Here is a 23,765-nt window from a genome sequence, read left to right as displayed (position 1 = left end):
GCCGGTATATACTGTACAGGGGGAGGTGAGCGCCGGTATATACTGTACAGGGGGAGGGGAGCGCCGGTATATACTGTACAGGAGGAGGGGAGCGCCGGTATATACTGTACAGGAGGAGGGGAGCGCCGGTATATACTGTACAGGGGGAGGTGAGCGCCGGTATATACTGTACAGGAGGAGGGGAGCGCCGGTATATACTGCACAGAGGAGGTGAGCGCCGGTATATACTGTACAGGGGGAGGTGAGCGCCGGTATATACTGTACAGGAGGAGGGGAGCGCCGGTATATACTGTACAGAGGGGAGGTGAGTTCCGGTATATACTGTACAGGAGGAGGGGAGCGCCGGTATATACTGTACAGGGGGAGGTGAGCGCCGGTATATACTGTAGAGGGGGAGGTGAGCGCCGGTATATACTGTACAGGGGAAGGGGAGCGCCGGTATATACTGTACAGAGGGGAGGTGAGTTCCGGTATATACTGTACAGGAGGAGGGGAGCGCCGGTATATACTGTACAGGAGGAGGGGAGCGCCGGTATATACTGTACAGGAGGAGGGGAGCGCCGGTATATACTGTACAGGGGGAGGTGAGCGCCGGTATATACTGTACAGGGGGAGGTGAGCGCCGGTATATACTGTACAGGAGGAGGGGAGCGCCGGTATATACTGTACAGGGGGAGGTGAGCGCCGGTATATACTGTACAGGAGGAGGGGAGCGCCGGTATATACTGTACAGGAGGAGGGGAGCGCCGGTATATACTGCACAGAGGAGGTGAGCGCCGGTATATACTGTACAGGGGGAGGTGAGCGCCGGTATATACTGTACAGGAGGAGGGGAGCGCCGGTATATACTGTACAGGGGAAGGGGAGCGCCGGTATATACTGTACAGGAGGAGGGGAGCGCCGGTATATACTGTACAGGAGGAGGGGAGCGCCGGTATATACTGTACAGGAGGAGGGGAGCACCGGTATATACTGTACAGGGGAAGGTGAGCGCCGGTATATACTGTACAGTGGGAGGTGAGCGCCGGTATATACTGTACAGGAGGAGGGGAGCGCCGGTATATACTGCACAGAGGAGGGGAGCGCCGGTATATACTGTACAGGGGGAGGTGAGCGCCGGTATATACTGTACAGGGGGGATGGGGAGCGCCGGTATATACTGTACAGGGGGGATGGGGAGCGCCGGTATATACTGTACAGGGGGGATGGGGAGCGCCGGTATATACTGTACAGGAGGAGGTGAGCGCCGGTATATACTGTACAGAGGGGAGGTGAGCGCCGGTATATACTGTACAGAGGGGAGGTGAGCGCCAGTATATACTGTACAGAGGGGAGGTGAGCGCCGGTATATACTGTACAGAAGAGGTGAGCGTCGGTATATACTGTACAGAGGAGGTGAGCGCCGGTATATACTGTACAGGGGGAGGTGAGCGCCGGTATATACTGTACAGGAGGAGGGGAGGTGAGCGCCGGTATATACTGTACAGAGTGGAGGTGAGCGCCGGTATATACTGTACATGGGAAGGTGTGCACCAGTATATACCCCACAGGGGCAGGGGAGCTCCGGTATATACTGTACAGAGGGGAGGTGAGCACTGGTATATACTGTACAGGGGGAGGGGAGCGCCTGTATATACTGTACAGGTGGAGGGGAGCTCCGGTATATACTGTACAGGGAGTGGGGAGTGCAGGTATATACTGTACAGGGGGAGGTGAGCGCCGGTATATACTGTAAAGAGGGGAGGTGAGCGCCGATATATACTGTACAGAGGGGAGGTGAGCGCCGGTATATACTGTACAGAGGGGAGGTGAGTTCCGGTATATACTGTACAGAGGGGAGGTGAGCGCCGGTATATACTGTACAGAGGGGAGGTGAGTTCCGGTATATACTGTACAGAAGAGGTGAGCGTCGGTATATACTGTACAGAGGAGGTGAGCGCCGGTATATACTGTACAGGAGGAGGGGAGGTGAGCGCCGGTATATACTGTACAGAGTGGAGGTGAGCGCCGGTATATACTGTACATGGGGAGGTGTGCACCAGTATATACCCCACAGGGGCAGGGGAGCTCCGGTATATACTGTACAGAGGGGAGGTGAGCACTGGTATATACTGTACAGGGGGAGGGGAGCGCCTGTATATACTGTACAGGTGGAGGGGAGCGCCGGTATATACTGTATGGTGGCAAGGTGAATGCCTGTATATAGTGTACAGAGGAGGTGAGCGCCGGTATATACTCTGTAGTGGGAGGGGAGCTCCGGTATATACTGTACAGGGAGTGGGGAGTGCAGGTATATACTGTACAGAGGGGAGGTGAGCGCCGGTATATACTGTACAGAGGGGAGGTGAGCGCCGGTATATACTGTACAGAGGGGAGGTGAGCGCCGGTATATACTGTACAGAGGGGAGGTGAGTTCCGGTATATACTGTACAGAGGGGAGGTGAGCGCCGGTATATACTGTACAGAGGGGAGGTGAGCGCCGGTATATACTGTACAGAGGGGAGGTGAGCGTCGGTATATACCGTACAGGGGGAGGTGAGCGCCGGTATGTACCGTACAGGGGGAGGTGAGCGCCGGTATATACCGTACAGGGGGAGGAGAGCGCCGATATATACCTTACAGAGGGGAGGTGAGTACACATACACTGTACAGTGGGGGGGGGGGAGCTCCTGTATATACACTACGGGGGGGGGGGGGGGAGATGAGCTCCTGTATATACAGTACAGGGGGGGGAGATGAGCTCCTGTATATACACTACGGGGGGGGGGGGGTGAGCTCCTGTATATACACTACGGGGGGGAGGGAGATGAGCTCCTGTATATACACTACGGGGGGGGAGGGAGATGAGCTCCTGTATATACACTACGGGGGGGGGGAGGGAGATGAGCTCCTGCATATACAACACTGTTAATACTGTTGGGGTATGTGTACATGGCGTTATTTAGATGCTTGCGCAGCCGTTGAGTTTTCCAAAGTGATGCCGCGGCATTTTCCTGCAGCTGCTTCCGTGTCGTTCTTGTGGCGCTGGCTGCTTCGTTGTATACTCCTATGATAGAGGAAAGAACATGTCGCTTCTTTTAACCTCGTCAGTATTTCCAGTCTTTGAAGCAGTTAAAAGACAAGACACAAGACAGGACACATGCACATCTGTATCGTTTTGACATTGCTGTGCATTATGTTCGTTTTATGGGGCTCTTTTTCATGTGTATTCCAAGTGGAATTTTCCTGAAAAAGGCGCTGTGTGAACATACCCTTAATGAGTTTTATTAAACCACTGTTAAGACCAGCATTTTTGATAGTTTCTTGTTTTCTTCTTTTAGGATGGCGGAAAAAAAATTCCTGGTTTCCCAGCTGACGAATTTCCTAAGGGAGGATCGTGTTCAACTCTGGAAATCCCCGTATACCACAGAGAAGCAGGAGGCTGGGCCTGAACTGAAAGTGCGTGCTGGGTGTTGTAGATACAAGCGGAAAATTGTATCCATGACGTTGCTGGTGTAACTGTGCAAGCTTAGCGCATTTTTATGTATAAGAAGTCCGGCAAAACACAGTAATATCAGTGTCCTATGAGCGCTTTGCTACAAGCATTGTAACCTGGTGGTACGATGCACCGTCCACCCCGCAGCTACAGCCTTGACTTAATGCAAACGACGTGGGCACCAGACTGGTTTCCATCCAAAAAAGTTTACTTAGCTTATTTACAGATAAACTAGTTCCATTTGCTTTTTTTATTACTGTACAGTATTGTATATGTTATTTTAGAAATATAGGTTAAAGCAGAGCTATCATTGGATTTAGTTTGACTAGTAGGAATCATCAAAGAATACATTGCAACAACCTGTCAATCACTTTGAGGAGGAGAAGGTGGGGGGAGCACCCTCCATAAGAATCACATTGGCTGTTAGCTGCTAGTTGCCGATTGTCCTGTCGGTGAAATATGCTGCTCTTAAAGAGGTTGTCCACTACTTTTTAATTGATCGGTCGGGGTTCGACACCCAGCATCCCCGCTGATCAGCTGTTCTCAGTATTGACGGCCGCCAGCTGGAACTGCTCTATTGTGGAGCTTCTCCGTCTCGTGGTAGTGACCGCGGCTGGGTAGTACACATTTGCCTCCTATTCTAATCAATAAGAAGAGGATGTGAAAGACCCTGCCACGGCCACTTCCAGTAGACGGCGCAGCTACACAATCGAGCAGTTGCGGCCGCTGACACCAAGATCAGCGGGGGTGCCAAGTGTTGGACTCCGACCAGTTAGACATTGATGACCTATCCTGAGGATAGGTCATCAATGAAAAAGTAGTGGACCACCACTTTAAATAGGGCGACCGGCGATCATCATAACATCCAGGCTTTCTTTATGATGTGATTGGATGCTTAGTTATCTGAACATGGAGATCTTGTCCGCTGTTCGTTCTTTCTACAGAATATTTTGAAAACACCTTCCTTATTTTATTTTGTGATCGTGTTCAATTTTTACATATCTGGTCAGCCATTGTGATGCTGTGATCATCAACAGAAAGACTTACCAATTTACATGTATTTTGGTACTTTTTTTGCTGCATTAAAGGGGTTTTCCAACAAACGAAAGTTGATTTTAATCAATAGATCTTGGAATAATAATAATTTCCACAATTGGATGTGTTTATATAAAATGTTCCTGTGCTGAGATAATCTTATAAATGTGCCCCTGCTGTGTACTGTGTAATGGCTGTGTCTGACCGTACAGGAACATGATCTGATCATACCACATCTCCTGGGCAGGGAGGAAGCAAAAGAGTAAAATAAATAGAAATAAACTTCAATCATTTTTATTTCGTGTTAACATTTTATATACCGTAATCTTTTTCACCTGGAGGATCTTTATTTGTACCAGTAAGTTTTATGCAATAATATTGTCTATGACTGACCGATAATTTAGAAAATCTCATAATACATGACGTGTCAGGTCTTACTGCTGTTGGACCCTTTCATTGCTACGTACTAGAAGTGACTTGAGTATCGGCATGACGTGTAAGCCGCACCGTACAGCAAACTTACTGAATGTCAGGTCATTGAGGCTGTGGTGTATAGGAAGGTGCACCAAAACATTTAAAGGGGTTATCTGAGCATCTAATATTTAGCACCTATCCTTACAGCTTCATATTCTATGTTAATTTCAGGAACTGTCTCGGAAATATTGTGAAAAACTGAACTATAGCGTAGAAGATATCGCCAGTGCATTGGAAGAAATCCGCTGCTCCGCAATACAACGTGGCATTGGAAATGAAGCATTTAAAACAAAGGGGCTGGCGTCATTACAAGTTTTCTTACCTCGCAAACTTAACAAAGTAAGAAAGCATTTAATTACTTAGAAGGCTCTAACATATTTCAGTGTAATTTTTGGGCTCGGTGTCAGTCAGGATCATATCTGGAGATTTCTTACTAATGTGTGAGTATACAACAATACAGTAAGGGGTTATACAGAAATTCCTACGTGCAGTGCTCCCTCAAGTCTCAGTATTAGGCTTTGTGCCCACGATGCAGAAATGCTCCGGGAATAACCCTTTAATGTGACTATCATAAAATAGTAATTGGTTCCGAAGCTTCAAAAATGTCTTACTAAAGTAAGTGAAATTTACCGTAAATGAAAAATGATCAAATAAATAATTTGGATAAGGGTTCGCTCACACCCCGCCGTATACATCGGACGAGTGCTATCCGATTTTTTTATCAGTTAGGATTCTGACCAATATCATTCAATGGGGCAGTGCAGATGACCAATTTTTTTTTTTTCTTTTTGTCATTGACAGAATCTGTCAGTGGAAAAAAGTCGCAGCATACTGCTCTCACTCCAAAATCGGAGGACACTCACCCATTCAAGTCTATGGGTGCATGGAAAACATCAAACTGCACTTGGATGACATCTGAGTGCAGTCCGATTTCTGCAGACTCCGGAAAAGATGGAGAAATTTTGTCCTCCGTCTTCTCCTTATAGAGTGCTCCGAATCTCTCATCTGAGAAAATCAGATCACACTATGCTGACACTCGGATGAAACTCTGATCAGAGTGTGATCAGAGTGTCATTAGCCTAATCGGCCCTATTCTCTCGGATGAGAGGGTGTACGGTCATGTGACCCAAAGCACATCCTCACAAATAAAAACTAGGCAGAGCCGCTGGACATTGGCGTCACCGAAGTATAGAGTAAAAATAAAACAGTGTTACTAGGAGAAGATCACCCAGTAAGCGACGCATGTCAGCCTGCGCTGTGCCACCAGCCTAAGCCTAAGTCATATACTTATGACATGGATTCATCTCTGCTAAAAGTCTAGCCCCTTAGATCAGGAATAGGACAGACATTTATAGGACATTTCATAACTTTCCCAAATTCTTATGAAAAATATTCCCCACAAACTGCATTGACCTACTGTACCCAATTTATTATATATTTTAGGAGTTGGAGTCAGTCCATTTTATACCAACTCCAACTCCACCAAAATGGACTCCGACTCCATGGCTCCGACTCCACAGCCCTGTGGTCACAGCAACCTATCATTAGCTGAAAATCACCTGAAGCAGCTCCCCAGCCTGATCAAGTGAGATCAAACAGCAACAATCAGAGCTAATTCCAATCACTGCTGTTAGAGGCAGATGCCGGCTGTATATCACTGCCGTAATCCGGTGTATGTGAACAGGCCCAGCTCCTGAGCCCGCTCTATACAGCAGCAAGCCATGTTTGACAAATCTGGAACAGTTTAAAGGGAACTTGTGAGATTCTTGCTGCTTGAAACACGGACAGTAGAAAATATACAGGCTCCCTCCCTATAAACAACTGTGTTGTACCCCGAAATGCTGCTCCTGCTTTGACAGTGAGGCCTGGTGCAGAGAGAAGCGGCGCCCTCTGTCTTATACCTGCCTATCTCCGCTTGATTGACCGCTTTCCCCCCGTACTAGGTCATTCTGAGTTTCTTCCCTTGACACAACCCTTCTCCCCTTGTTTGCCTCCTTTCTCTGAAGACACCTGCCTTTGTATCATCATGTCCATGGTTTACTCAGCATTAATGTCCTGACAGCTTCCATTTTAAGGTGTAGTCATATTGCACAATTCCTACTGGTTAGAAGGGTTTCTTGACAATAAGCAGGTCACAAATTGCCCCCCTGCCAAGACCCCATTGACCAGTTGTGACCTGTCTGTAGAAATAGAAGGACGTGTTCATTTTCCTTGCAGCGCCACCACAAGTGTTAAAGTATTACACAAATCAGTGGATTGTCTGTTAACTGCAAAAGAGAGTAGGAAAATATTATCCATCAGAACTAATACACCTCGTTCCCTGCTGTGTATTAGATGACATGGTGGCCAATAGCAGAGCTAAAGTGTGGGACCCATAGATACGTTATGAAGACAGGACTTTTAGACTTCTCACTGTCATTTATGAATGGATTCTGCAGGAATCTCACAGAAAGTAATTATATTGATTAAGTTAAATCAGTTTGTTAGTTAAAGGGTTATTCTCAACATGTGTGTTCATCAGCCCGCTGCTGCACAGCCTTCCACTTTCTTGTTCCTCCTTGAGCGTCAGTTCTGGTTCGGTAGCTTTGTCCTACAATATTGAGCTTTGTCCTGCTACTGTGACACGTTAAAGGGATTATCCATTACTGGTCAACCGCAGTTTATGCAATTCAGGATCCTCAGAATACTCACCCCCTGCTGTGTCGCTGTTCCAGCAATGTCGGCGCCATTATCCCCGTACAGCCACATGCCAGTATCAGCCCATGAGCGGCTTTTTGGCTGCAGCTCATCAATCTTCTGTTAGGGCGGATGTCTGCTGTGATGAAATAGTAAAGGCTGCAGTTGATGATCGCATGCTCACTTGCTGCAGCCAGCACGTGACACCACAATGTCACGTCACCGCCAGAAAAATGGATATTCACCCCCTGCAGTGGTGCCTTTTCAGCGCAGTAGGAGCCGCTGCAGCAGGTCAGCATTTATTGTTTTTATTTTATTTAGGGTCCTGAATTGTTTAAGCTGGGTTTGTCCAGTAGTGGTAAATCCCTTTAAGGTTCTGTCAGGGGCTTGTTCTGAATTCTACACTGTTGTTATTATATTTTCATATAGAGATAATAAGACCTTTTGAACAGGTGGGCTCTCATGAGCAGTGAATAGGAGAACTGCTGCTCTGGAAACTGCTGTTGGTGTAATTTGGGGGATTATGATTTAGCAGAATTGATAACAGCAACTCTGGGTAAGGAATTGGAAGTGAGGTAAGCAGCTAACTGCTGTATAGATATCAGTGGGCTGCAGAGAGGTGGCTGGTATCTGATGAGTTAACTCCTCTCCTGGAATGTTACTACTGCACACACCCAGCCAGGCTCTGGTGGTCGGGCTCCTTGCCAGCAAGCTGTACACTATGTAAGATAAAAGCTCTCATTGCAGGAGAACAACAGCAGATAGAAAAAGCAAGTCAGTTGCAAGCTTGGATGTTTTCATTTTATCTAGCTAACCATACTAATTTCATAACACAAAAATACCCCTAAACATATGCTCATCACGTTTTCTGCCAATAATGTAGACTAGAGGGAAGTCTCCGACCTAAACCCTTTCTCTTCTGTATTTCGCTTCTCTTGCACTGTTCTTAATCATTTGAGATATGATTATTGAGGTGGGAAAAAAAAAACCTAAACTGCTCTGTGTTGTGTTTTTAAGGGATCCAGAAATTTCATGGAAACATCCCTAAATATCACAGGGAAGGAGTTGAGATGCCAGTAAGTACAGCTTTTTCCAGAACTATATAGCACTTCAACAGCCTTACACCTCAGACATAGAATATCTCTGGGCATCTGGACATTTTAACTGCAACTCTGTAGATGATTGAAATCACTGGATGTCCTGCCTGAAGCTGCCGAGGCTCCTGTCCGGCACGGCAGCCCTTTCCACACGTGGACCTTTTATGTGTGTGCTTTTTATTCAAGCATCATTGACATGTATCTAGATATAAACATCACTTCTCTTGTCAAATTTTATGTGGAAAATATCCCAAGCGCACATGTAAAATCTTATTTACTTGATTTGGTCTGTAATCTGCTATAGATTTACCTAGAGAAATCCGCTGGTGGTGCTCTTCAATGCTTATTTAAATCATTTTAAATGAGAATTTCACTTAGGCCACGTTCACATGTTGAGTATTTGGTCAGTATTTTCATCAGTATTTGTAAGCCAAAATTAGGAGTGGAACAATCAGAGGAAAAGTATAATAGAAACCGGGCACCACTTCTGGATTTTTCACCCACTCCTGATTTTGGCTTACAAATACTGACCAGATACTGATAGTGTGAACGTTGCCTTAGGGGTCTATGCAAAAATTGAGTAGCTGATCTCTTTAGGGAGCAGGAGATGACTACCATTCAGGACTGTTAGCAGGGTTGTCCACTCCTTTTATACTGGTGATCTGTCCTCATTGCTATAAGATCGGCAGGGGTCCAACACCCGACGCTCCCACCGATCAGCTGTTATCCCATCAGTAGCAGCCAGATGTGAACAGTATATAGAGCGTAACAGCACAGCGCCATTCACTGTTTAGTGGCCCCTTCAGGTACTGCAGTCCTCTTCAGTAAGAGCTGAGCTACATTATCTGAGAACAGCGACTATACGGTGAATGGATCTGTGCTGCTCTATATACTGCTTCATACAGCTGCCACCAGAGGTGATACCAGCAGATGTTATGGGGGTGTCAGACCCACTCCAATCCTATAACTTATCATATGGATGGGTCATAAGTGCAAAAGTAGTGGACAACCTATATAAACCCTTTACCCATAGCCTACATTATACACCACGGATTGAGAAAGCAGGTGATTCACTCTCCCAACTTGCTGCAGTACTTAACTAAGTGAGATCTATCCTCCATTTCTAGCGCTCAGCTGTAATGTTGGGCACAAGCAGTTACTGAGGTTTCCACCCAACTCTCCTTATTTTGACTTTGCTTTAGAATTGCACAACAATTCGAACTGGAAGAAAGTCACCTAAAGATAATTGCTAACCGGAAGCAGCTCGAGACTGGTAAGTTTCAGCTTTTATCTTTTCTGTACTGGATTCATTTAAATAAATAAATGTGTCTTTACTACTTATAATCTATTATTTATTTCTTTTACTCACTTATATAGCGGCATTAATTCCACAGCGCTTTACAGACATTATCATCACTGTCCCCATCGGGGCTCACAATCTAAATTCCCTATCAGTATGTCTTTGGAGTGTAAGAGGAAACCGGGAGAACATACAAACTCCTTCCAGATGATGTCCTTGGTGGGATTGCAAGGCTGCAGTGCTAACCACTGAGCCACCGTGCTGCCCAATATGGTTATATCACCTGTCTAGTCTCCTGGCTGCACGTTATGGGGCTCCTCCTCAGATAACATTGCCTCAGAATGGATCTGGCTGGCAGTGCCCAGATGACTAATGCCACCAGCTTTGCCCATTGGCTCCATTCACATGGAACTGTGCTAATGTCTATTTTTAGTAGAGACATAGAGCTCATCAAAGGGGTTGTCCACTGTCCACTGTGACTTTATGTAACCTTATAACGCTGCTGTATGATGGGGCAGGGAGCTCAGTCGTGCTCCGCAGCCCCTGTCGCACGCATGTATCTTCAATTCTATTCGCATCTTAAAAACATTGGCATCCTGTGGTCTACTGGCTCACTGGTAGAACCAATGAGAACCAGTTTAATCCCATTTCTGCCTTTTAAAAATCCACTGGACAGTTTTGGAGAAAATTATCCTTTTTTACTGTACTATACAAATGATGCTCAAAGCACTGTGGATGGAGCTGCCCAAATCATACACCACTACTCCTAGTTTTAATAGTGAAAAATCTTCTATTACAAGGTTCCCTACAAGAAAAGAAGCTATTCTTACTTTGCTACAGATTTCAGAGATGACAGACTCCCTTTCTGCTCCACTTCTGGAGCAAAGTGACTTTGAGTGATGAATTATGCACTGCTGCAATCTGTTCTTTGGCCACAAGATGGCATCAGACATTCATCATTAGTTTTTACATTTTGTTAAATCATTAGTATTATCCAGTTTATTTTTTTTTTCATCCTTTTAGCTTCTTGTCTATAAAATAAATACAACTGTACTTACCCACTGCCGCTCTAACTCTGCCAACCTGCTGCTGCCTCCGTCCTTTGCTGACATGGATACAGTAGTGATGTCACATCACCGCTGCTGACAATCTCTGGATTCAGCAGTGATGCTGATCTACACCCCTTTAAAGTACCACCCTGGATATTTTTTTATTACCTACAAACTTGTCTGTAAATTTTTTAAGAAAGACATATTTGATTTTTCACATTTCCAGCACAGCACCCATCTAATTCTAGTCTAGCCTACACAAACTCCTCATCCTACTGTCACCCCAATGCTGAGACACTCCTCTTAGTGCCTGACAATGCCCACTACTGTATAGGGTATATGCCCACTGCTGTACCCTTACATAGTAAAATGCCATCTAGATGGTAAAATTGCTCTCTAGAAATTATTAATGCCATGCCCTCTGTAAGTATCCTAGAAAGTATTAGTGCTCACATCTTGCCCTGTAGAAATAGCAGTATGATGTCTCCACAGTCCCCTATATGAAGTATGATGGCTACCACCTGAACTCCACTATATGTAAATCATAGTGTCTCCAGAGCCCGTTCCCCCTCCTCTCTATAGACATTATGATGCCCCCACATCCCCCCCATGCACATTATGATGGCACCCACAACTCCTATACATTGATCGATGGCCACATAGCCCCCTATTCACAGCATGATGCTCCCACGGCACACTATATACAGTATGTTATCTCCCACAGTCTCTTACACATAGTATGATGGACCCCATAACTCCCTAGATACATTATAGTGCCCCCACACCACCTTATATTTAGTATAATGTCCCAAAGCCACCCATACACAGTATGATGGCCACCACAGCTCTCTATACCTAGTATGATGGCCCCATGTGCACAGTATAATTATATATAGCTGTTGGAGCATCATACTGTATACAGGAAGCTGTGAGGCCATCGTGCAGTATATAGGGTGCTGTGGAGACATCATACAAATATATATATATTAGTATGATGTCTCCACAGTACCATACTATATACTGCACGATGGCCTCACAGCTTCCTGTATACAGTATTGTGCACCAACTGATATATATATATATATATGCACCTGTGTGTGTGTGTGTGTGTATATATATATATATATATATATATATATATATATATATATATATATATATATATATATATATATATATATATATATATATATATAATACAGTACTGACCAAAAGTTTGGACACACCTTCTCATTTAAAGATTTTTCTGTATTTTCATGACTATGAAAATTGTACATTCACACTGAAGGCATCAAAACTATGAATTAACACATGTGGAATTATATACTTAACAAAAAAGTGTGAAACAACTGAAAATATGTCTTATATTCTAGGTTCTTCAAAGTAGCCACCTTTTGCTTTGATGACTGCTTTGCACACTCTTGGCATTCTCTTGATGAGCTTCAAGAGGTAGTCACCGGAAATGGTTTTCACTTCACAGGTGTGCCCTGTCAGGTTTAATAAGTGGGATTTCTTGCCTTATAAATGGGGTTGGGACCATCAATTGTGTTGTGCAGAAGTCAGGTGGATACACAGCTGATAGTCCTACTGAATAGACTGTTAGAATTTGTATTATGGCAAGAAAAAAGCAGCTAAGTAAAGAAAAACGAGTGGCCATCATTACTTTAAGAAATGAAGGTCAGTCAGTCCGAAAAATTGGGAAAACTTTGAAAGTGTCCCCAAGTGTAGTTGCTAAAACCATCAAGCGCTACAAAGAAACTGGCTCACATGAGGACCGCCCCAGGACAGGAAGACCAAGAGTCACCTCTGCTTCTGAGGATAAGTTTATCCGAGTCACCAGCCTCAGAAATCGCAGGTTAACAGCAGCTCAGATTAGAGACCAGGTCAATGCCACACAGAGTTCTAGCAGCAGATACATCTCTACAACAACTGTTAAGAGGAGACTTTGGTTCCAACCACCGTGTCTTTGTGCGACGCAGAAAAGGTGAATGGATGGACTCTACATGCCTGGTTCCCACCGTGAAGCATGGAGGAGGAGGTGTGATGGTGTGGGGGTGCTTTGCTGGTGACACTGTTGGGGATTTATTCAAAATTGAAGGCATACTGAACCAGCATGGCTACCACAGCATCTTGCAGCGGCATGCTATTCCATCCGGTTTGCGTTTAGTTGGACCATCATTTATTTTTCAACAGGACAATGACCCCAAACACACCTCCAGGCTGTGTAAGGGCTATTTGACCAAGAAGGAGAGTGATGGGGTGCTACGCCAGATGACCTGGCCTCCACAGTCACCAGACCTGAACCCAATCGAGATGGTTTGGGGTGAGCTGGAACGCAGAGTGAAGGCAAAAGGGCCAACAAGTGCTAAGCATCTCTGGGAACTCCTTCAAGATTGTTGGAAGACCATTTCCGGTGACTACCTCTTGAAGCTCATCAAGAGAATGCCAAGAGTGTGCAAAGCAGTCATCAAAGCAAAAGGTGGCTACTTTGAAGAACCTAGAATATAAGACATATTTTCAGTTGTTTCACACTTTTTTTGTTAAGTATATAATTCCACATGTGTTAATTCATAGTTTTGATGCCTTCAGTGTGAATGTACAATTTTCATAGTCATGAAAATACAGAAAAAAAACAGAAGGTGTGTCCAAACTTTTGGTCTGTACTGTGTGTGTGTGTGTGTGTGTATATATATATATATATATATATATATATATATATATATATATATATATATATATATATATATATATATATATATATATATATATACACACACAGGTGCGTCTCACAATTAGAATATCATAAAAAAGTTAATTTGTTTCAGTTCTTTCATATTATTATCACATAAAGTCGTTACAAACAGAGCGATCTATTTCAAGTGTTCTTTTCTGTTAATGTTGATGAAAATGGAAAAATCATTATCTCAGTAAATTACAATAATTAACAAAAAACACCTGCAAAGGCTTCCTAAGTGCTTAAAAAGGCCCCTTAGTCTGTTTCAGTAGGCTCCACAATCATGGGGAAGACTGCTGACTTGACAGATGTCCAGAAGGCAGTCACTGACACACTCCACAAGGTCCCAGAGTTCCAATTTTCATTTGGAAATCAAAGTTCCAGAGTCTGGAGGAAGAGTGGAGAGGCCACAATCCAAGCTGCTTGAAGCTCGCCTGACCTTAACCCCATAGAGAATCTATGAGATATTGTCAAGAGGAAGATGAGAGACACCAGACCCAACAATGCAGACGAGCTGAAGGCTGCTATCAAAGCAACCTGGGCCTCCATAACACCTCAGCAGTGCCACAGGCTGATCGCCTCCATGCCACGCCACATTGATGCAAAAGGAGCCCCGACCAAGTATTGACAGCATTTACTGAACATACATTTCAGTAGGCCAACATTTCGGATTTTAAAAACATTTTTCAAGCTGTTATAAAGTATTCTAATATACTCAGATAATGACTTTTGTGTTTTCATTGGCTGTAAGCCATAATCATCAACATTAACAGAAATAAACACTTGAAATAGATCACTCTGTAATGACTCTATATAATGAGTTTCACTTTTTGTACTGAACTGAAATAAATTAACTCCTTGATGATATTCATATTCTAATTTGGTGAGATGCACCAGTATATGGCGGCCGTTACAGGGGAGAGTCCTTTTGGTGATGAGTGCCATGGGCAATTGCCCAATTAATAACCCCCCTCCCCTCCACACACACAAATCCCTCTTTTAAGGCTGGCCCTCCGTGTAAACATGCCGGAAATGAAATTGTTAATGCCGTCATAAAAAGCAGCAGCGCATTGCCCGGTGTAAATGAGTTGTGCTGCTGACAATATGTTGCTGTATGGGGACAGAACAATTGTAATAAGGATCAGTCTGTTTCCATTGGATCTCGGCACGCTGTGTAAGCAGGCCAGTAAACAAGTTTCCAATCCACTTGTATATAGCTGGTCGGGACTTGACGTCAATGGGCTGAGATCAGCCTGTCTACATGGGTCTCTTTCTTAACCTTTTTTTCACTCCTTTGGGTGTGTTCCTTGCATATCACTCAGGTTTGGAGGGGTTAGAACCTTTTTATCTTTCTATTCTCAAATATGTGGTCTTTCTTGCGTTGTTGCTATCAGAAAAACAATTGCAGTGTAGAATAATTACTTTTTTGTATCCATTTTCCCATCGCGTGTCTGTGTTTTGTTACTTGACAGCAGAGTTCAAAATAAAATATTCATTTTTGCTTTTAATAAGACTTCCAGGCCCCTGCTGTGTATTGCTCATGACCCAGTTTGGCATTGTTCTCCGTGGCATATTGTCATGAGCCTGTAACACTTTACAAAATATTCCTGCTCCGCATCAGATGCTAAATCTCATACTCGCATTTTCAATAGTTGTGTCAAACGGGTGGCAAAGGATTCTCATTGCCAGCACTGAGGCTGATGTCTGAGCCATGATACTTTCTTCTTGAGTGAAAGCGGTTTTCCTCTCAATATCTTCAGCTTTTGCAATAAAGGGGGGTGACCCTCTTGGGCCTGTCTCTCTATTAAAGGGAATCTGTCACCCCCTAGCACTTATCTGACCTCTAATATGTGCATACAAGTGATAGAAATGTAAATCTATTCCTATCTATATGCCTCATATTAGAGGTCTTGTTGCTGTGAAATGTCTTTTTATTCAATCAAGTTTCTGATGCGTTCCCGTCCCGGGGCCCTGAAGAAATCCCCGCCTCCTGTGTGAATTATAATGTTTCCCCCCTCCCCTGCACGTCACAGTTTCTGGATTTAGCAACTGCATTTCTATCACCTGTGTGCCCATATTAGAGGTCAGATATGAGCCAGGGGGTGACAGATTCCCTTTAAGCAGAGACGTGGTCCATCTATGTATTACATATGTAATATCAAGTAGTAAAAATCCTACGGTAGCTCCAGGAACAGATCACGTTGCATTTTATCAACATAGAAATGTAAATGGCAATGCCTTATTGTGCTGCTGCTTTTAGGTATAAATCAATCAAGTCCACAGATTAAGCAGCACACGCAGCCATGCTGGCTGGACAGATGCTACTAGACGCTGTACATACAAGGCCAGTTTTGTGGTGTTTTCCTTCCTGTTTGAATATTTTTTTTCTTCCTTTTTATGAAGTCTAATGAGTTATATGGTTTACAAAATCCATATATAAGGAGTATGGAGACCTCTTACATGAGGGGGTGTGCGAACAGTTCTCATGTACAAGCTCTTTCTCTCTCTTTCCCTCCCTTTTTCTTGCTTGCTTTCTTTCTCTTTCCCTCTCTATCTTTCTGTTTCCCTCACTTTCTTTTCCTTTCTTTTCCCTCCCTTTCTTTCCCTTTCTCTTTCCCTCCCTTTCTTTTTCTTCCCATCCCTTTTTCTTTCTTTCTTGCTTTCTTTTTCCCTTCCTTTCTTTCTCTTTCCCTTCCTTTCTCTTTCCCTTCCTTTCTCTTTCCCTTCCTTTCTCTTTCCCTTCCTTTCTCTTTCCCTTCCTTTCTCTTTCCCTCCCTTTGTCTTTCCCTCCCTTTGTCTTTCCCTCCCTTTGTCTTTCCCTCCCTTTGTCTTTCCCTCCCTTTCTCTTTCCCTCCCTTTCTCTTTCCCTCCCTTTCTCTTTCCCTCCCTTACTCTTTCCCTCCCTTACTCTTTCCCTCCCTTACTCTTTCCCTCCCTTTCTCTTTCCCTCCCTTTGTCTTTCCCTCCCTTTGTCTTTCCCTCCCTTTGTCTTTCCCTCCCTTTGTCTTTCCCTCCCTTTGTCTTTCCCTCCCTTTCCTTTCTCTTTCCCTCCCTTTTTCTCCCTCTCTCTTTGAATTCTATGGTTAAGTACACCTTTACTGCTTCTATAAGAATTAAAGGGTTTGTCTGCTACCTAAAATGTCCTTCTAAATATCTTTACCACTTAACCACTTTTCTAATGTTTGTTTTTTTTTTATTTTTGTTTTTTTTACTGCTCTTCCTGTGACTTTTCGTTAGAGAACTCACTTCTTTGCAGCATCTATCGTCTCTCCTGGAACAGGACATCATCAGGGCACGGCAGTGCAGTTGCTTACTAAAGCTTCTTGTGTCATTGCCCTCTGACGACGTACTGGATCCATGGTGATAGAAGCTGTGGATGGTGTGAGTGCCGCGCCGGCTTATCTCCGCTGCTGCTTCTGTGAAAGCAGATGTTGTCAGGGGTCGGAGATAGAAGAAGTGAGTGACAACAGTGCCGCCTCCTGATGACCATTTGTTTGACCAAGGCTCCAGAACATCTTCAGAGGGCGGCGATGCAAGAAACTGTAGTAAGTAACTGCAGCTCTGCCTCCGATGATGTCCTGTTCCAGGAGGGGCAGGCGCTGCAGGAAAGTTGAGTGCAGCCCCAGCCTCCTGTGACGATCACATTTGAGACTCCTCTCAAGTTAAACTTCTCAGGAAGTACAGTAAAAAAAAACAAATTTAGGAATTAAATGGCTAAAGAGACGTATAGGGTATTGTGTAATGTGTAATAGAGCTAATTACAAAAGAGGTTAGCACTTTAAGATGGATATTTAGAAATGACATTTTAGTTAGCGGATCACCCCCTTTAATTATATTCATCAGCAAGTGTGACCACCTCTATAAAAGCAGAAGTTTTTGCATTCTGCTGGTCTGCCTTGGATGAAAGACGTTAGCAATGATCTTAGAGAAGCAATACTTGTTGTCCTCTAATGTAGGAAGGTTTGTGAGTGTGTATAATATGGAGTTGTTGGTAATTAGACACTTGTTGCAGTAGAAATGGAATCACTGAGGGTTCTAATTCACGATTAGACTTATGGTCTTTTTATTATGGCTGCAGAAAGCTGTCATCCTCTTTATATTTGCCGTTTGCCTTGTTATACTTAATGGACCTGAGGCAACAAAGCGTAGTGCAAAAATATAACTCGGAAAAAAAAGAAAAACTGCAGCAATTGCTGCAAAAGAGAAACCGTGAAGAATTCGTAGTCCCCTCTTCTTCTTCCCCTCTGGCGCAGCACACACGCTCCCCTGGTCCTCCAAGTCTTTGTTTACAAGAATAAGCAGGTGACTTCTGCCGCCAATAAGCCGCCGCCGCAGTCACGTGCCGTATTTACTGGCATCACCATTCAGCAATGGAAGCTGTCACATGCTGACAGTTTCTAAACAAAGATCACAAGGACCTGGGAACAGCAAGGAAAAGATATGAGTGCTGTGGAGCTATTTTTTTTTCTCTTGCTTTACAGCATTGACAGCTCTTTTCGGCAGTGTTTTTTTGGGGAAGGAAAGTGGAGGTTGGGTGGGAAATAGATAATTCCTTTATGTGTGGTTTAGACATCTGCTGGATTCAAACCATTTGTGTAAATAAATATTTAGCTAATATGTCTATTTATTAATTTTCTTAGCAAAGTAACGTAAGATTGTCATCTGATAAGTATAAGCTTCTCTGGCATGTTTTTTAATTAGCGTTTAGGGCCAGGGGAGGCCATTGTAGTGACGGAGACAAGCAGATCATTATGCACTTACCATTCTTTAAATGTTTACTATTAAAAACAGACTTTTAGGTCGCTGGTTGGGCAAACAAGATCTGTTACTAATTTTCAGGAAGATAAATAGTATTTTCCATCATCGTTGTCAGTATGGCTTAAATGCACGTGGTATGAAGTCTGTATGATTCATTTATATTTTATTGGCGGGAATCAGACGAGTTTTGTTCTGGGAAGTAGAAACCATTGGCAGCCAACTAAAGATGATGGAGGCCACGACTCGTCCGTCAGTCTTTCAGGCTTTTTTCTGGAATTATTTGTATTGGTGACTTTTATGCCTGCACCTAATTAATTGCTTCATAGTTCATCATTGTGCCTCATTGTGCCTCTGTGCTTTATGGTGCATCATTGGGCTCCCTTGTGCCTCGTGGTGCATCATGGTGCTGCTCTTGGCTTCCGAGCCGCTTCCCTCCGACGAGGGCTCTCTGCTCCGGCACAACCCTCCTACACGCCGAAGACCCGGATCCAGTTGCGGGACGCAATTCCAGTGACTATTTCTGGCCACATGCTTTCTGAAAAATGTAAAGGTACAGTTGGCGTGCGTTGACCGAATGCATGAAGCAGAGACTGGTAGTAGATAAGGAAGTACCTGTATCTGATTCGTCTGGCTGAGCTGGAAACTGTCTAAGATGGAGGATTCCATCTTAGACAGTTTCCAGTGCACGTGAGTGGGGGTAGTTAGTAACACCCTCGTGGGGGGAATTGAACTTTGCAGTACTTATGGTCCGAAGGTCCCCCCCCGCCTAAATAAAAAGATGTGTCCCTCTATGTTTTATAGGATAGAGGTCCCACTAACCCATCAATAACAGCTAAAAAGAATAATAAGGAAAATACGTGGAAGCTGAAAAGATGTGCCATGTTCCCATTTCATCAGGATTATCAAATATATCTCCGAGTCGCCATAAGATCCAGGGAGCAAATTCATCATTTCCAGTTTTGTCGTCTTCCCTTCGGTCTAGCCTCAGCTCGGCGGGTTTTTACAAAACTAGTAGCGGAAATTGTAGCCCACTTAAGACAAACAGGGATTACCGTGGTTCCTTACCTCAACGATTTCCTTCTGTTGGCGGGTTCTCGTCAGGAGCTTCTAGATCACATCAAGGTTTTTGTTTCTACTCTTCAGAGGCTAGGTTGGCTAATAAATTGGGATAAATCGGATCTAGATCCCGGGCCCAGAAAAGTCTTTTTGGGGGTTACCTTAGACTCTCCTTAGAACCTCATTTCTTCCCTTAGTGAAACAGAAATCATTAAGAAAAAGAGAGAGATCAGTTCTCAAGAAGTTGTTGCTCTATCAGAAGTGCAATGAGGGTCCTTGGATTGTTGACGGTCTGCATTCCATGTGTCAGCTGGAGTCAGTTTCACGCCAGAGAACTACAATGCTGTGCAAATTAATTGGGACAAAGCCAAAAAAACATATTTTTGAATATTTAATAATAAAATGTTATAATGCACTGTTACATACTAATTTTAGTAAGAAATATGTCCTCCTTTAGCAGATATGAGATTTTCAATGCGTTTTGGCATTGATTCTTCCAAGTTTTTGCATAAATTCTTCATCATGGAGCCACACTTGTATGGCAATGTTTATCATGCGTTCTTTGGTTGTACAGTCCATTTTGCCAAGATGTCTCTTCACAATGCTCCACAAATTTCTATAGGATTTAAGTCTGGTGAATTGCCAGGCCAGTCCAGCACTTTTACTTTATTTTCTACCAGGAATTTCTTCACACACTTGGAATTGTGGCATGGAGAAAAAGTACACTAAACCACTCCTCACAGAAACAAGCTCTCAACTGAAGCTGAGGGGGCAGCTAGCTGTTATTTTCTGACTAAAACCAGTCAAACCGCATTTTGTTACTCACGGTTGTACGCTCACACCTGTTCAAAGCAGTTAAAACTGGTTTGAATCACTGACTGGTAACCAACTTACGATTTTACTTAAAAAATGCTTTGTCCCAATTAATTTGCACAGCACTGTACAAGACGCAGTTCTGTCCGCCTGGTACAGGCGTCAGATATCCCTAGACAAGGTGATGTCTCTGTCCGGTGTAGTAAGAAGATCCCTGGTATGGTGGACTCTTCCAAAATCTCCAGATGGGGGTAGCTTGGATCCCTTCCCCGTCTGTAATTACCACCAACGCGAGTCAGTCGGGTTGGGGCGCCCACGTTGAAGGGAGGTTTTTTTCTAGGGGATCTGGTCACCAGAAATTCACGTAAGAGCCTCGAATTACTGGGACCTTCGAGCTGTATGGGAAGGCCTCCGTCGCATCCGTCCACAAATAAAAAACAAACATGTGAAGGTCCTTTCGGACAACACAACGACAGTGGCTTTTCTATGTCACCATGGAAGGCCAAGACATTATTTTCTACTCTAGGGTCTCGCTACAAAAATATTTCTTTGGGTGGAAAAGACTATCTTATCAATATCTGCTGTCCACCTAGAGGGGGCCCAAAAATCAGGTGGCAGAATTCCTAAGCAAGCGGAAGATCTGTCGCACAGAATGGAAACTAAATATGCAGGTTTTTTTCTCAGTCTGACCCATCATTGGGGTACCCTGCAAGTAGACCTTTTTGTGACCAGGGAAAATACAGAAGTCAGGCAATTCTATTCCCTGAATCCCCAGGACAATCCAGAGGGGATAGATGCTTTATCCCAACAATGGAGCAAGGGCCTGTTATATGCATTTCCATCACTACCCTTGATTCCAAGAATAATATTGATAGTTCCCTTTTGACCAAAGAGGAGCTGGTTTCCTCTCTTGACAGGGGTGACGCTGGAGGAGCCCGTCCTGCTTCCTTTGAGAGGGGACCTTCTTCATCAGGGTCCAGTTTTTGCCAAAATGTGGACAAATTACATCTTTCAGCATGGATCCTGAGAGGCAGATCCTGAGGTCCCGGGAACTTTCTGATTAAGTGATTACTGCCTTACAGGCCAGTCGTAAACCGGTCTCCTCAGCCATATATAAGAATATCTGGAAGAGGTTCTGTTCAGATTACGGAGATGTAGCGATTGATATTTCTAACCCCAATATTCAAAAAATCTTAGATTTCTTACAAGCAGGGTTTTACAAAGGATTAAGGCCAAGTACGCTGAGAGTCGAATTTTTGGCCCTAAGCACGTTCTTGGTCACTCAATTGGCAGCTAATCCCTGGATAGCTAGATTTTCCAGGGCATTTCAGAGGCATTTCAGAGATTAAAACCCTGGGTGAAAAAATCTATCCCACCTTGGGACCTCAACTTCGTTCTAAATGCTCTATGCAAACACCCATACGAACCAGCCAAGAAGTTGAGCATCGGCAGGCTCATTTTTAAAACCGCTTTTCTAGTAGCAATTACAATGGCTAAAAGGGTGGGAGAATTGCAGGCGTTATTCGCGAGAGATCCGTACCTACAGATTTACGAGGATAGGATAGTTCTTAGGTTTGATCCGACTTTTCTGCCCAAAGTTGTATCTATCCGAGATGTAAATCAGGAAGTACCGTATATACTCGAGTATAAGCCGAGTTTTTCAGCACATTTTATGTGCTGAAAAAGCCCCGCCCGGCTTATACTCGGGTATATACCTGAGTATATAAAGATTCCGTTGGTGGAGGAGCGGGTTGTGGCAGGAGAGGAATGGGGCACACGCAGTAGCCGCTGCTGCACCTCCACGTGTGCCCGCTGCTAAAGGGAAATAAATATTCCCTCTTCTCCACTCCCGTGGGCATGGAGAAGAGGGAATATTCATTCTCTTTAGTAGCGAGCATGGAGGAGCGCTGAGCCGTGGTTCTTGCTGACAGTGCCCGCTACTAAACAGAATGCATATTCATTCTTCTCCACAGCCGGCGTGGAGAGGAGTGAATATGCCGGCATCAGCTCACATTAACATCTGAGAGTACATGGCTGTGACGCCATGCGCTGCTCAGATGCTGACATGAGCTGCAGCAGGAGAACAGGATGCAGCGCTGGAGCAGAGGGAGGAAGGAAGGTGAGTATAAGGCTGTGTGCCCACTATGCGTTTTTTTAAGCGTTTCCGCGGCGGCAATTCCGCCGCGGAAACGCTTAAAAAACGCTTGGTAGAAGATCTGCAATGTTCCCCAATGATAATCCGCATGTGCTGAGCACATGCTGCGGAACTTTCCGCTGCGGATTATCATTGTGGAAAAATCCGCAGCACTACCATTAATTTTGCGGAATTGCGGCGTTTTAGCCGCCATTGACTTGCATTGGACCACATGACATCCGCATGACTACACGTGCACCTGCGGATATCATGCGGTTCAATGCGCGGATGGTACCCGGGTCTGGAGAAGAGGAGACTCTCCTTCAGACCTGGGTACCATAGTACCTGTAGTTAAAAAATAATTAAAATAATAAAAAAAAACCCTTATACTCACCTTTCCGGTGCCCCCCGGTCTCCTCTGAGTGGCGCTGCTGTCTCCTTGGCTTCCGCCGGTGGTCTGTAAGGACGTCATTTAGTCATGTGACCGTCACGCGACCACTGATTTCAGCGGTCAGGTGATAGACGCGTGACCATCACATGACTAAATGACGTCATGGAAGGTCCGCTGAAGATACCGAAGAGCCGCTGAAGATACCGAACGCATCGCTAAGGAGACCGGGGGCCATCTGAAGGTGAGTATAATGTTTTTTTTTTTTCATTTTATTTACTATTGATGCTGCATTTGCAGCATCGTAACTTGGTCACACTATATAAATCCATGCCGGATGCTAAAATCGTTTGGAAAAGCGCTTGACAACCCGCATGTGAAATCGCATGTTAAAAACGCTTCACTTAGGCTTCTACCTGGCAGAAAAAAAGCATGTAAAATCTGCATGCGTTTTTTTCTGCCAGGGAGATGCAGAAACGCTCAGGAAAAATCCGGAGCATTTCTGCATCGTGGGCACATAGCCTAAGTGTTTATTTTTTTATGTGTGTTGTGATGGGGCCATACATACTAGGATTGGGGGATGAGGGGTCCTATACATACTAGGATTGGGGGATGAGGGGTCCTATACATACTAGGATTGGGGGATGAGGGGTCCTATACATACTAGGATTGGGGGATGAGGGGGCCATGCATACCAGGATTGGGGGATGAGGGGGCCATGCATACCAGGATTGGGGGATGAGGGGACCATGCATACCAGGATTGGGGGATGAGGG

The 23,765-nt window shown here is 44.4% G+C and overlaps 1 protein-coding gene across 1 annotated transcript in view; it reads left to right on the top strand.

Annotated features, from left to right (window-relative positions):
- NUB1 (negative regulator of ubiquitin like proteins 1) overlaps positions 1-23,765 on the top strand; it is an 86,250-nt gene that overhangs the window by 4,230 nt on the left and 58,255 nt on the right. The window contains exons 2-5 of the mRNA XM_073677726.1: positions 3,321-3,438; positions 5,156-5,323; positions 8,678-8,736; positions 9,960-10,030. Coding sequence (XP_073533827.1) covers positions 3,322-3,438; positions 5,156-5,323; positions 8,678-8,736; positions 9,960-10,030 — 415 coding nt within the window. The 5' untranslated portion in view covers position 3,321. The remainder of the gene's footprint in view (positions 1-3,320; positions 3,439-5,155; positions 5,324-8,677; positions 8,737-9,959; positions 10,031-23,765) is intronic.

This window comes from Phyllobates terribilis, unplaced genomic scaffold (assembly GCF_046119375.1).
Source record: "Phyllobates terribilis strain yellow unplaced genomic scaffold, ASM4611937v1 Scaffold_4__5_contigs__length_816908805, whole genome shotgun sequence".
NCBI lineage: Eukaryota > Metazoa > Chordata > Amphibia > Anura > Dendrobatidae > Phyllobates > Phyllobates terribilis.
The sequence above is the reverse complement of the archived record's forward strand: the minus strand, read 5'-3'. Positions and strand labels throughout refer to the sequence as shown.